The 15,986-nt window shown below is 37.2% G+C and overlaps 1 protein-coding gene across 5 annotated transcripts in view; it reads right to left on the bottom strand.

The window, feature by feature from the left end:
- Window positions 1-11,045, bottom strand: part of LOC138306462 (serine-rich adhesin for platelets-like) — a 57,175-nt gene extending 46,130 nt beyond the window's left edge. For 3 of the 5 annotated variants that reach the window (XR_011205871.1, XR_011205870.1, XM_069246921.1), the window contains exons 1-2: window positions 10,907-11,044; window positions 5,991-6,102 (exon numbers count right to left, since the gene is read on the bottom strand). Coding sequence is in view for 3 of the 5 variants with exons in the window: in XM_069246921.1 (XP_069103022.1) it covers window positions 5,991-6,038 (48 nt within the window). In the remaining 2 variants the exon portion in view is untranslated. Of the gene's footprint in view, window positions 1-5,990; window positions 6,103-10,902 lie in introns of all 5 variants that reach the window. The other 2 variants (XM_069246923.1, XM_069246922.1) reach the window with 2 other exon arrangements.
- Between the last annotated feature and the right edge of the window lie 4,941 nt (window positions 11,046-15,986).

Genomic DNA, 15,986 nt, shown 5'->3' with positions numbered 1-15,986 from the left:
TAAACAGGTTTTAAGTTATGAACAGGTGGTAGTGACAGACAGGTAGTAGTTACAGATAGATGGTCAATATAGACAGGTGGTCAATATAGACAGGTAATCAGTATAGACAGAGGGTAGGTATATACAGGTGGTCAGTATATTATATATAGGTTATAGATATAGACAGTTGGTAGGTATAGACAGATGGTAGGTATAGACAGGTTGTAGACAAGTCACTACATTTTTTTCTCACAATAATACAGATACATTGTACATGTATAGTCATTTAACTTACCAATAATGACAAATTGTAGACTTTTCCCCATGAATCTATTAATAGTGGTTTTATCCTTGTTTCCTACGAAGTCAAGTCATTTGATATAATCACCGACATATTCTTCTGTTAAACAAATCCATAGCAGCGTTCACAACTACATTCTGAAACCTCAGGAAACCATTATAACAATGAGTCCATTGAGATATGATAGTTCAAACTAATTCCTTAGGGATTTACTACCAAATCCTTCCATACCACATTATATTGTATTAATACTATCACACAGACTCCAATATTTAATATGTTGTAATTCTTTTTTTTTCAGCATAAAATATTCAATAAAATAGAATCTATATAATCAACTTGTCCACATAACAATTCCTTGTTATCATCAGGAAAACCAAGCTCACTATCTACCACTAGGGGGCAGCACAAGGTGATGTGTCATTTTACGATAGAGCTTTCTTACTCGATGATAAACATTGATAAAACATGTACACTGAGTCAGACTATCAACAGTCTCACAGGCTCAGAGCCTTGTCAACTTAACGAGTTATTACAACACACACATAGGTCACAGGCTCAGAGCCTTGTCAACTTAACGAGTTATTACAACACACACACAGATTACAGGTTCAGAGCCTTGTCAACTTAACGAGTTAATAAAACACTTACAGTAGGTCACATGTTCAGAGCCTTGTCAACTGAACAAGTTAATACAACACTAATTTTGTTTAAATTCTCAATAAATTCAGAAAAAATATAAAATGATGCAGTTAGGAGGAAAAACAACAAATAAGGAATAAATTAACAAAAACAAAATTATTATTTCATAATTTTGATTAAATAACAAAATGTAAATTATCTATTTGTATTAGAAAACACGAACTTAAATGAGAAAATTAGAGTCGATATATATAGACAAAGCAAACTAACAATGCTATAACAAACAGATGTGTGCATTATTGATGATTCTGATCTGCTCCTCTCATCCCTCAAAACATGACAATGAAACCTTCCGTGTATTATCAGGGCTAGTCTTATTGAATTTCACAGGGTATAATAGGATTGATTTAAGAGGGCCAGTCACATTTGAAGAATTGATACCATGTCACTGAAACACTAAATAGCTTAAATAAATCATAACATTGATTGTCAAGGTGAACTACTGAAGGTGGAAAATACAACATCAGACAAAATCAATACTTGACATAAAATCACTTTTTTTAATAGGAATGGAAGAGAGTAGAAATTGGGAAGTTTTCTCTTGAGGGAGGGGCACTGACCCCACCCACCCCCAACCCCACCCCCCAACCCTTCTCGGGAAAAATACAATATACAAAATCAATACTTGACATCAAAACATGCTTTGTTTTAACAGGAATTGAAGTGTAAAGAATTTGGGCAGTAAGGGAGGGGCGCAGAGGGTGTGGAATGGTGACCCCCAGGGGGTCAGGGAGTTATATAATGACAGGGCCTGGGGGAGGAGTTGGAGTGATGACCCCAGGGAGAGAGGTTTAAGCATATAAATTTTTCAATTGATAAATTTGTTTGTAAAATATCCTTGGGATGAAAAAATAACTCTATAAACTCTAACATTTTACCGTGGCGGTACACATTATAGCTTTACTATACTGCAGGATCACAATTAATATTTGAGGGAAAAATGTTAGGTATATGTGAATACAAACACATGTAATTTTCACACAATCTAATTTTGTGAAAATCAATTCCTGTATATTTGTAAGAACGATGTTATGAATAAGAACAATATTATGAATATGTGGGAGAAAAAAAACACATAATTTTCAACACAAACTAATTTTGTGAAAATCGATACCTGTATATTTGTGAGAACAATGTTATGAATGAGAACAATATTATGAATATGTGGGAGAAAAAAACCCATAATTTTCACACACAAACCAGCGATGTGAAAATCAATACCTGCCCACAAGAGAAGATAACTCTGTAATAAAATTGACTCCACAGTTTGTGTTAAATCAGAATACTGAGTGTGTGACTCAGCGTTGAGCTCTATATAGACTCCAACAGTAAGGTAAACAAAACTGAGCCACGGCTTGTACGCTGTCCTGAAACTCTCCACCAATAACAGGTTTTTTGGTCAATATATTGATGTAAACCTATAGCTACCACTCCTACAACGACCACAACTTAGCCTCTTAGTTTGACCACAGAGTATTGAGCTATTTCAGAAATTCATATAAAATTGTCCAAAATTATTACTAAAATTTCAATAACCAAAGTATATATTTATCCCAAACTTGTACCAGAAATGACCACAGAATTTGTTACCAGTTAATATAGTTTCAGAATTACTACAATACTTGTTCATCCTCAACTTGTACCAGAAATGACCACAGAATTTGCTCCCAGATAATTAATGTCTATATATATAATGTTTTTCTCAACCTCTGTACACCAGAAATGGTTACAGTTTTTCCCAAGCTAACATCATAAATGGCCACTGTTTTTCCCAAGCTTACACTAGAAATGGTACAGATTTTCCAAAACTAACACCAAAAATGGCTACAGTTTCCCAATCTAACATCATAAATGGCTACAGGTTTTCCCAAATTAACATCAGAAACATGCAGCTACAGTTTTTCCAACGCTAACACCAGAAATGGCTACAGTTTTTACCAAGCTAACATCAGAAACAGCTACAGTTTTTCCCAAGCTAACACCAGAAATGACTACAGTTTTTCCCAAGCTAACACCAGAAATGGCTACAGTTTTTACCAAGGTAAAACCAGAAATGGCTACAGTTTTTCCCAAGCTAACACCAGAAATGGCTACAGTTTTTCCCAAGCTAACACCAGAAATGGCTACAGTTTTTACCAAGCTAAAACCGGAAATGGCTACAGTTTTTCCCAAGCTAACACCAGAAATTGTGACAGTTTTTCCAAAACTAACATCAAAATGGCTACAGTTTCCAATCTAACATCATAAATGGCCACCGTTTTTCCAAAGCTTACACTAGAAATGGTACAGATTTTCCAAAACTAACACCAAAAAATGGCTACAGTTTCCCAATCTAACATCATAAATGGCTACAGGTTTTCCAAAATTAACATCAGAAACATGCAGCTACAGTTTTTCCAACGCTAACACCAGAAATGGCTACAGTTTTTACCAAGCTAACATCAGAAACAGCTACAGTTTTTCCCAAGCTAACACCAGAAATGACTAACAGTTTTTCCCAAGCTAACACCAGAAATGGCTACAGTTTTTACCAAGGTAAAACCAGAAATGGCTACAGTTTTTCCCAAGCTAACACCAGAAATGGCTACAGTTTTTCCAAGCTAACACCAGAAATGGCTACAGTTTTTACCAAGCTAAAACCGGAAATGGCTTACAGTTTTTCCCAAGCTAACACCAGAAATTGTGACAGTTTTTCCAAAACTTACACCAAAAATGGCTACAGTTTCCAATCTAACATCATAAATGGCCAGAGGTTTTCCCAAATTAACATCAGAAACAGCTACAGTTTTTCCCAAGCTAAATTAACCAGAAATGAGCTACAGTTTTTCCCAAGCTAACACCAGAAATGGCTACAGTTTTTTACCAAGCTAAAACCGGAAACAGGCTACAGTTTTTCCCAAGAGCTAACACCAGAAATTGTGACAGTTTTTCCAAAAACTAACATCAAAAAATGGTACAGTTTCCACAGTTTTTCCAAAGCTAACACCAGAAATGGCTACAGATTTTCCAAAGCTAACACCAGAAATGGCTACAGTTTTCCAATAACAAGCTAAACACCCAAATTAACATCAGAAATGGCTACAGTTTTTCACAAGCTAACACCAGAAATGGTTACAGTTTTTCCCAAACATCAGAAATGCTACACATCCAAGCTAAAAATGGCCACCGTTTTTCCCAAGCTAAAACCTAGAAATGGCTACAGTTTTTCCCAAGCTAACACCAGTGAAATGGCTACAGTTTTTCCAAAGCTAACACCAGAAATGGCTACAGTTTTTACCAAGCTAAAACCGGAAAATGGCTACAGTTTTTCCACCAGAAATTGTTTTTTCCAAAACTAACACAAAAAATGGCTACAGTTTCCCAATCTAACATCATAAATGGCTAGAAGGTTTTCCCAAATTAACATCAGAAACAGCTACAGTTTTTCCCAAGCTAACACCAGAAATGACTACAGTTTTTCCCAAGCTAACACCAGAAATGGCTACAGTTTTTACCAAGCTAAAACCAGAAATGGCTACAGTTTTTCCCAAGCTAACACCAGAAATGGCTACAGTTTTTCCCAAGCTAACACCAGAAATCGCTACAGTTTTTCACAAGTTTAAACACCAGAAATAGCTACAATTTTTCACAAGCTAACACCAGAAATGACTACAGTTTTTCACAAGCTAACACCAGAAATGGCTACAGTTTTTCACAAGCTAACACCAAAAATGGCTTCAGTTTTTCCCAAGCTAACACCAGAAATGGCCACAGTTTTTCCCAAGCTAACACCAGGAATGGCCACAGTTTTTCCCAAGCTAACACCAGAAATGGCTACAGTTTTTCCCAAGCTAACACCATCATGACAGACAATAGTGTATACAACCAGTTATGGCTGCAGCTTGGATGCACAACACCCAGAAAATCAATGGACATGTTTGGTCTTTCTATTATGGTATCACTTCTTTAACCCCCTATAACACACAATGGACCCATCCAATATTATACAGATCAATAACAGTCAGGTCTATTGTGGTTGTAAAGAGGGGTGTTATCAAGATCATCAGTATAATTGACCAATGAGAATTGAGGATCTATATCCCATAACGGATTTGAGATGTTTGTGATATTCTGCGTATTTATACCGACTTGTATTATTTCCATATTGGCTGAATTCCATTTCATTGTTTGGTAGGGGCTAGGGCTATACATCACTATATACAAATTCAAGACAACGATAGAAATTATGCTTGAACACAAAGAGTTCCATTGTAGACTGCTTGCTTATTTGATTATTAACCGATTCAACCCTGAAGACACATTTAGATTCTTCTAGTTCAAAGGCTGGCAGAGTCCATTTTGGAATTTCTGGGATAAATGAGTTGATATTTATGTACCAGAGAGTAGATTTTTTTTTATAAATTTCATGCCTCTGCCAGGGATAGAACTCAGGACCACTGGCCTACTAGTCTGACGTTCAACCAATCCAGCTAAAGAGAACAAAATTTTCTAAAGCCGAGAAGTATATTGTGGCTAGCGCAAAATTATAATTCATACTTATTCACCACACATCAAATTCTTCAGGATGGCGTCCTATATGTGGCCACCATTCTTCTTGTATCTAATATGCATCTTTTTGACATTTGTAAATTAAGGACCTTTGATATGGTATTATACAAGTAAAACCCTGGTTGAATCTAAAATAATAACTTCGGAATATGTACACGTCCTCTGTAAGTCATCATATATAAGTCACCAGGGTGATATAACACCATACTGACCTCAACATAGGTTCATAATTGATATTTGTCTAATGATATAAAATACATCATACCACAAACCCTTATAGATGTACATATTGACCAAGAAAATTGAAAATATAACCACCATAACTTGAAACCCCAACTCACAGATCATGAATATTTTTATTCCTAATATATTCTTGCTCTAGTTGTTGCTGACCGAGTTATACAAAATTATTTACAGCAGAATCCCTGTGTCATAGTTGCTACAAATAAAATCATCTCACCTGATTTGTTATCACGTCGATTTCTTCTGTATTATCGTTGTAATCCATATCCCCTCTAGGTGGCGCTCCTCTACAGAAACGCTGTTAGAGCGGAGGGGAAAACCACCACAACCTGAAATGTCAACAAACCACATAATTAGTTAACGTTAATTCAACAAATGAAAGAATGGATGTCGGACAAAAGAATCTGTGAATTAAGTCACCAAAATATAAAACAGAAAACAATTATTGTCATGATGTTGTTGTGTCTCCTTCCATTTGTGGCTGCGGTCGCCGAGTGGTTATGATGTCCCAACAAGCACTCTAGGTCGCAAGTTCAAATCCCATGTTGAGTACGTAAGTAGTTGCCAGTTACTGACTGCTGGTCAGTGGTTTTTCTCTGGTTTTCTCCAGTTTTCCTTCGCCATCTAAACTTGGCATGACCCTAAATGACCCTGGTTGCATGTTAATAGCACGTTAAGATAATAAAACCATATTTGTATGGATCATCATGATCACAATAAGGCTTTGACTGTGTGTCAAATTAGGTACAAATCAAACACATGAATGACTTTGATTTAAAAGAATACCTTTTCTCAAATAGACAGGCTTGTTGCTTCATTTATGTTACAGAGATAGAGTAGAATTTATAAATGTCATGACTGCTTCCACAAACTCGTGATCAGGACCTCTGGCTTACTAGTCTGATGCTCAACCAATCCAGCTGAAGAGAGGTTTCTGTCCAGGCAAAAGTATATTGCAGCTATTTATAGTAATTGTCAGTATTGACCAGTGTTACACACAATATTATTCTCTACTTGAACTCATCCAAGAATTTCCAGGTCACAACAAATCCTTACCATGTACTGCTGCAAGTATTTTTTCCATGTCGTTACAGGAGCACCAATGTGCAAGATTTTATATATAAGAACGAAAAAAAATGTATATTTATCGGGTTACCTGATCACGACCGACCCTAATTTTTTACCCCCGACCCTGATTTTTTTCCCACTTTTCAACGAAAAAAATAAAAAGTCAGGTCAGGATTATGATCACAAAATCTGGTGCCAATTGTGATAAACTAGTCCAATTGGACTAGTGGCTCCCCACCCGGTTAAAACTGGTAAATATACTATATACTTACAAGAGCGGTGGTCAATTGCATTTTTCAAAATCATTTAAGTGCATTTTGTATGCGATTATTTCTGTCCCAGTCTGTGACATAAATTATTTTCTCTGCTGGTCATTTGGACTAGTAAACCCCAAAGTTTTAATTAGTCCGACTATTTAATTACTTTTCCAATTTAAATATACAGCCGTTTTGCTTCAGCAATTCAGTCATGATCAGTTTACAATTTTGACCCAAATTACAGTCTGGATGCATTCCTGAACGCAAATTTTCATAAAGTGATGAAAACAGACTGAAATAATCTCATACATATTGCACTCAAAATGTGTTAAAAAATGCAATTGACCACCGCTCTTGTAAATATAATATTTACTGATTTTAATGGGGTTGGGAGCCACTAGTCCAATTGGACTAGTTCATTACAATTAGCACTAGTCCAGCTGTAAAATTACTAGTCCTGGGCATCGGACTTAGTGCTTAAAGTCGCAGACTGCTGTCCGGATGCATCATTTTGTGAGAATTTGTGTTACTGAACACATTCAGACTGTACCCGTAATTTGGGTCAAAAATTGTAAATTGATCATGACTGAAGTGCTGAAGCAAAATGACTGTATATAGTCAGACTAGTAAAATTTTGGTGTTTACTAGTCCAAATGACTAGCAGCAACAACAAAAATTAACATCCCAGATTGAGAGCTCGAGGTTTGACACCTTAACCACTCAGCCACTGTGACCAAAAGGTGGAGGGCTAGTGATAGAATGTCTTACACCTTAACCACTTATTCACTGTGACCCAGAGGTGGAGGGCTAGTGGTAGAATAATAGACACCTTAACCACTCACCCACTGTTACCCAGAGGTGGAGGGCTATAGTGGTAGAATGTCAGACACCTTAACCACTCAGCCACTGTGACCCAGAGGTGGAGGTCTAGTGGTAGAATGTCAGACACCTTAACCACTCAGCCACTGTAACCCAGAGGTGGAGGGCTAGTGGTAGATTGTCAGACACCTTAACCACTCAGCCACTGTAACCCAGAGGTGGATGTCTAGTGGTAGAATGTCAGACACCTTAACCACTCAGCCACTGTAACCCAGAAGTGGAGGGCTAGTGGTAGAATGTCAGACACCTTAACCACTCAGTCACTGTGACCCAGAGGTGGAGGGCTAGTGATAGAATGTGCTCAGACACCTTAAACCACTCAGTCACTGTGACCAGAGGTGGGAGCGCTAGTGGTAGAATGTACAGACACCTTAACCACACTCAGTCACTGTGACCCAGAGGTGGAGGGTTAGTGGTAGAATGTCAGACACCTTCACCACTCAGTCACTGTGACCCAGAGGTGGAGGGCTAGTGGTAGAATGTCAGACACCTTAACCACTCAGCCACTGTGACCCAGAGATGGAAGGCTAGTGGCAGAATGTCAGACACCTTAACCACTCAGCCACTGTGACCCTGCAGAGGTGGAGGGCTAGTGATAGAATGTCAGACACCTTAACCACTCAGCCACTGTGACCCAGAGGTGGAAGGCTAGTGATAGAATGTCAGACACCTTAACCACTCAGTAACTGTGACCCAGAGGTGGCCGGCTAGTGATCTCAGACACCTTAACCACTCAGCCACTGTGACCCAGAGGTGGAGGGCTAGTGGTAGAATGTCAACACCTTTAACCACTCAGCCACTGTGACCCAGAGGTGGAGGGCTAGTGGTAGAATGTCAGACACCTTAACCACTCAGCACTGTGACCCAGAGGTGGAGGGCTAGTGTTTAGAATGTCAGACACCTTAACCACTCAGCCACTGTGACCCAGAGGTGGAGGGCTAGTGATAGAATGTCAGACACCTTAACCACTCAGCCACTGTGACCCAGAGGTGGAGGGCTAGTGATAGAATGTCTGACACCTTAACCACTCAGGCCACTGTGACCCAGAGGTGGAGGGCTAGTGGTAGAATGTCAGACACCTTAACCACTCAGCCACTGTGACCCAGAGGTGGAGGGCTAGTGGATAGAATGTCAGACACCTTAACCACTCAGCCACTGTGACCCAGAGGTGGAGGGCTAGTGTAGAATGTCAGACACCTTAACCACTCAGCCACTGTGACCCAGAGGTGGAGGGCTAGTGTAGAATGTCAGACATTAAACCACTCAGACTGTGACCCAGAAGTAGGGCTTAGTGGTAGAATGTCCACTTAACCACTCAGTCACTGTGACCCAGAGGTGGAGGGCTAGTGATAGAATGTCAGACACCTTAACCACTCAGTCACTGTGACCCAGAGGTGGCTAAGGCTAGTGGCAGAATGTCCAGTCTCCTTAACCACTCAGGACACTGTTACCCAGAGGTGGTCGCGCTAAGTGATAGAATCTCAGACACCTTAAACACTCAGCCACCTGTGACCAATAGATGGTGGGGCTAGTTGTAGTTAGATGTCTGACAACCTTTAACCACTCTAGCACAAATGTGACTAAGAGGTGGAGGGGCTCAGTGGTTGGAATGTCTGACCACCTTAATCACTAAGGGCTCTGGGAACCCCAGAGTTTGAGGGGCTTGTCGGTGGAATGGTCAGGACACCTTAACCACTACAGCACACTGAGAACAAAAGTGTGGGAAGAAGCTAATGGATAGAACATGTCCAGACACGCTATCGCCATATCCTCTTAACTGTTTACCCAGGAGGCTGGCGGGCTAGTGGTAGAATCTCAGACACCCCGTTAACCAAACTACAGCCACTGTGACCAAGACCATGGTGGCGGGCTTGAGTGGTTAGGAATGTCAGTCACCTTAAAAAAGATCTCAGCCACTGTACTGTGAAAAACATTGGTAGACTTGAGTAAATCGTATACAATTACATTGTACCAGGAGATTTTAATAGTATTTTAAATCCTGATTTGTACCAAGGACGTATATGAGAAGGATAAGTCACACTGGTTTTGGGGAAGTCCAAGGCAGGCGCTTTGTGTTTGTGTACTGACCGTGACGTTGGGCGACGACTGATTTATCTCTAAATATTCCGTCTTTAAAGCAAGTAATATAACCGTCGTGACATTTAAATTAACTTATACAATGGTGTTTCCGTTTGACATCGATAAGACAAGTATTTGTTGAGAAAAACAGTTTTATCCCCGGTTCATAGGCGTCTCACGTGGTGTTTAGTAATGTAAAGAGACAGTGAGACGAATCCTTCTCAGTTATAAATCCTTGATTATACCTATTACTTTTGATACAAATTTCAAAATTGTGCCTATAGCATATGTATAGGCTGGCATTTAGAGTTTTATAAACATCACCAAAATTTGCTCTAATAACATCAGAAACATAGAAATATACATATGTATATGTCACAAACATTTCAAACTAGGGGGAGATAATCTAGTATTATTTGTGCTGAGAAAAACTTATCGATAACTTCTGGTGGCCATTCTGCATGTATAAGAATTTTGTACAAGAAAATATTTATATAGACAATGTGTACTTACTGGATGTATTTTCTTGATGCGTCTACAAGGGACAATATATCTGAGCGATTGGTTTTCCCTGTTTTATGTTAACAGACAAATATTATATATATATAGACAACATGCATGTACGTTGTCTACATTTTATATGATCCAATATCACATGGTAATCTTCATATCCCATTATCAATAATCCAATACCATATTACAGACCTTGTGAATTGTCCTAAACCATCTACAATGTGGTTGGAAAATGACCACGTTCAAAATAGCCAACACAAACCCCATTTGACGACTTTCCCATCCCCAGATATCCCTACCCCCGGGCTCGACACCGGCGGATCAGAAACGTACTCACGTGATGAAAGTAATCCTCTACATTTTCGTGTTGTGTAAATATTCCATGATCATAATTTTATCTTACAAAACCACTCGATTTGGCCTCCATCTTGGCTGTTCGCTTTACGCCATTGCGAGTGACTGAGCTTAGCATAATCAATGATAATGATATGAAGATCGATATCCCTGAGCTTCGCCATAAATTCAATACATTTTTTTATCCTGCAAGTAGCTGTCGTAAATTATTAAATATACAGATGTATTTCAATGAAAATTCGCAAATAATAAGATTTGGGGAAAATATCTATAAATAGATTTTCTTTCGGATGCTGATTGGGTTGCATTCGGCGCCATGGGGCCCTCGAAGGGGTTTTCCGCGTCGGCATTTTTATGAGTCTGGACAACCGATCGATAACGGAATCGATAAACGGATGTCACGTGACATAAGCGAGACGTACAGCAGTACATGATACAACGCGCGCTTTGTGTATGAATATACATGTATACACAGTCCATGCAGCATGCGTTAGGCTATACATGTGTGTACATAAGAAGTACACGTGCACCCACTCGTAATACGAAAATACTCTTCAGTAGTCTATGCTTAACTAATTAACAGATGTGTATCAGCGGAAACCAGATGTGGATAATATCATCATCGGTAACCCAATGTCAGATATACATTCATGTACGGAAAATAATGTAACTATATGTCTAGATTACCAACGATATATGTACATTTATCGCTGTTACTAAAAATACATAATATATATAAAATTATAAAAATAAATCCCACCGAAACAGTGCCGCCATTTAATAATTATGATTTTTTATATATGTATAAATAAAATCATCACCTGTCCGAAACGGCTTCACACTTTTAAAATGGTACTGTATTTAACGAGATTGATTATTTTGTAGAGTCCATGGAGACGCAATTATTTTTCTTACTGTTAAAGGATTTGTGCAGCCATTTTTTATTTTTTTTTTTATATAATACGTCAGGATATTGCTTTGGATGAATGAAGAATTAGTCCCACCCAACGAATCGACTAGCTTTTAGCGCTATCGGTTGGTTTTGGTCGTGATTTACATCTGTACAGCACATACACGTATACGTTAGAACTACAATTTGAGTTTTTCAAGTAAATGGTTATTCTAGCTTTATGATGTAGCAGAAACATATATACATATATATGTATATATGTCTCTGGATGTAGATATTTTCAGTTTCAAAACATTTCATTTACACCATTTCAAACATTCAAACAAGCATATATCTAACTTTAGATTAGATATCACAGTCCAATTTGATAGCGATATCAAAAGGATGTTCGGATCAGTCTGGACTGAGATTTAGATATAGCAAATATGAAAATTTCTGTGTAATAAAAAAAAACAATATCATGTAACACTATCTTTTTACGAGTAAAATCCCAAAATTTAGCATGAATATATCTATCTAGAGTACGTGTTTTTATTTCAAACTTCTGCCATAACAATGCAAACACGGCACAGTTTTTGAGTAAAAATAAAATGTGGACGATAATCAGTATGTGATATTGGAGTAACAGTACCGAACTTATACCGAAAATAATATGTATATCTATATTATTGCCTTTGAAACTTTATCCATAACGTTTACTAAAAAGCAGAAATACATCAGTGATGTTTCTGATATATGTTTCTAAATTACAGTATAAGTGTAGATTTAGTTTTTTTTTTCAAAATTATTTAAATAAGTATATTTAGTATGGTAATGTTGTAACCTTTCGTGTATGACTATATATATACATGTAGATTCGAAACGGTAAAAAAAATCATGCTTAGAATTTTTACTAATACCTTAAAAATTACGGGAGATTGCTATATGCCACGATTCCGTAATTGCAGTACTAGACTGGAATAATTTTTAAGGTTAAATCTTTTGTTGAAATAGTTCTTAGAACCATTGTTGTTTCTGTATAAGTCAACTTCGATTATTGTTTTACCTGTGTACGACATATATATATGTAATATATATTCCTAGGTATGATCAGGGATATTTTATTTCCATTTGCTTTTACATCTTCATTTTAAAAATGGAGGTGACAATAAAAATCCTAGAGCATAGATGTACCGGGTTTCCATAATTCACATCACAATCCAATTAACGGATGTCCTAACCTGATTGACAGTAAGACAATAGCAATTAGCAAATACCCGATATATAGAATAGCACATTATGCCCCGAAACGTTTATAGTAAAACTCTTCACATTGTCCGCGGCCAGGTAATTACAGGTGAGTTCGAAGAATGGCGTTGTGTACAGGTAAGCAACATCCCGGTCCAGGTATTACATAACCATCAAACCAAAGGCATGGCTAATTATATATCTATCTCGGAGTATCTACTCGTATATCGATTAAAAAATTGAAAGCGACCGCACTGTCTGAAAAAATAGTTTGTTTTGCTTAATATCTCAATATTTAGATCTTTATACATGTAATATCAAAAATAAATTCTTTCTACCACATGTTGAAACGTTTTACGGTATTGTAATAAATGTATCTCAATTTATTCGGTTAGCAACACACAACACAAATTTCATTTTACAGACACAAACTTTGTAATTCACAATGTATCAAAGATACAGACTACAGGAAAACAATATCTAATTAAAGCTTATTCGTTGCTGAACTCCTCGACAAAAAATCCGAAACTCTTATTTCTGTGTGGATTTTCTTTCATTATTACACGAAGATACCTGCTATTAGAGCATAAATTAGAGTATTTGAAACATCGAATTTCAGTCTTTTAGTTATTTACATTTGAGCCAAAGTTATTTTACGATTAACTTCACTCAAAAGTAATCATAAAAAATCGTTGATCGGCTTTTCCTGTGACCGTCGATATAAACGATAGTACATCAGTTATAGTACAGCTATAAGCCACGGACTATTATGACGTCACACGGTTTAGAGCTAGAAAATATGCATAATCGGGCGGTCAGAATTTTGGACCTCGATATCAACGGCTTACAGTTTATTCAGGTCGAGTATGGCACGGAGAGGTTTCTACACGTGCTAATAAAGCCATTTCCGCCATAAACTGAAGTTATTATTTTTGACTGCACAAATCCTTTAATATTTCAATATTTTGATCTTTTACAATATCAAAAATAAATTCTTTCTACCACACGTTGAAACATATTACGGTATTGTAATAAATGTATCTCAATTTATTCGGTTAGAAACACACAACACAATGTTTGTAATGATCAATCATCGGTGTTTACGTACGTCAAGCATCATATCCTCGATGCTTTAATCAAGGATTTCTTTACTTGTTACGTAAAATTTCATTTTACAGTCACAGACTTTGCAATTCACAATGTATCAAAGATACAGACTACAGGAAAATATTATCAAATTAAAGCTTATTCGTTGCTAAACTCCTCGACAAAAAAAAATCCGAAACTTTTATTTCTGCGCGGATTTTCTTTCACAATTACACGAAGATACCTGCTATTAGAGCATAAATTAGAGTATTTGAAACATCGAATTTCAGTCTTTTAGTTATTTACATTTGAGCCAAAGTTATTGTACGATTAACTTCACTCAAAAGTAATCATAAAAAATCGTTGATCGGCTTTTCCTGTGACCGTCGATATAAGTGATAAGCCACGGACTATTATGACGTCACACGCTTTAAAGCTAGAAAATATGCATAATCGGGTGGTCAGAAAATTTGACCTCGATATCGACGGCTTACTCCGGTCGCGCGCGGTACGGAGAGGTTTCTACACGTGCTAATAAAGCCATTTCCAGCATAAACTGAAATTATCATTTTTGACTGCATAAATCCTTTAAGTACTACCCTCGATAATTTTTTGGTTTACGTACATGTATATGAAGTCACAGACAAAAAACGGGAGAACATACTTCATAGACGTTACAGTCGACAGAAACCCCTATATTGTATTTTGTTTTACATATTAGAGAGGGTTTATAATTTATTATACAGAGATTTGGATTATTCAAATCTTTGGTTATAATTCAGAAGAGCTGGGATATGCTGGATGACTGCGTTAGTAAATTTATACATGTTCCCAAACGGCTGACATTGCACTTTTAAGATAGCTGTTTCATATGGAGCTTGACACATTATCTTTTAGAGCAATTACCAATTTAGAATTCATACATTAACATTTGAAGTAAAGAAAAACACATGTACTGTATCATGTTTTACTAAAATAAACATTAGAAATCTACCTTCCAACTACGAGATTGATCAAGTTGCGCATATCTCGCGGCGAAATTGGTGATTTTTGAAAGAATTATTGGAAGTTTTTAATGGATATAATTAACATTAAACTTTACTGAACCACACTGGTAAATGTTTTAAGCTCCGGCTCTCGCATCAAAGCATGTAGGGCGCTTGTTTTTCTCAAACTTCCGGTTGTACACAAAATGGCGCTAAGAATGCTAAGAAGTGGAGGGCTGTAAAACAAATGTCCCATATCGTGTGTACTTTTGCCGAATTCTAAATTGAAGTTTACGGAGTGTTAGCTGTAACACGATATAACTATGGTGTTCCATTAGGGCCAAATTTCAATTATACGCGAAGGGACGATAATTGAAATTTGGCCCTAACAGAACACCATACATAACACTTTATATCTGTGTATCGTGTAATATATGTCACGCAGTGCGTTTGAGCTTTTTAGATTCTTCAATTGTTCCTATTTAGTCAGTTTTTGTTTCCTTACATCTCCCATATAAAGCACTCATCAAACCCAAACTAGAATACTGTCCTCTATCCGGGACCCACACAACACTGGCCAAATTCAACAAGTGGAGAAAAAGCAACGCAGAGCAGGGACAGCTATCACTCTATCAGTTTTGATATCGATAACATTTTGTCTTTCTTCTCCCATATAGAGAGAAGAACATTACACCTCTAATGTAATTTTAGTTTTTGGGTGCAGCCATTTCGTTGACAGCGGAAAGAATATATGACCAGAAACACATGATATACATATACGGTCTACATAAGTTTCTAAAAAAAATGAAGTGCTTCCTTGGCGCAAATCAGAATAAACTCTTTTAACCTGCGTC

This window comes from Argopecten irradians, chromosome 13, assembly GCF_041381155.1.
Source record: "Argopecten irradians isolate NY chromosome 13, Ai_NY, whole genome shotgun sequence".
Classification (NCBI taxonomy): domain Eukaryota; kingdom Metazoa; phylum Mollusca; class Bivalvia; order Pectinida; family Pectinidae; genus Argopecten; species Argopecten irradians.
Note: the sequence above shows the minus strand (reverse complement) of the source record. Positions and strands in the feature narration are given on the sequence as shown.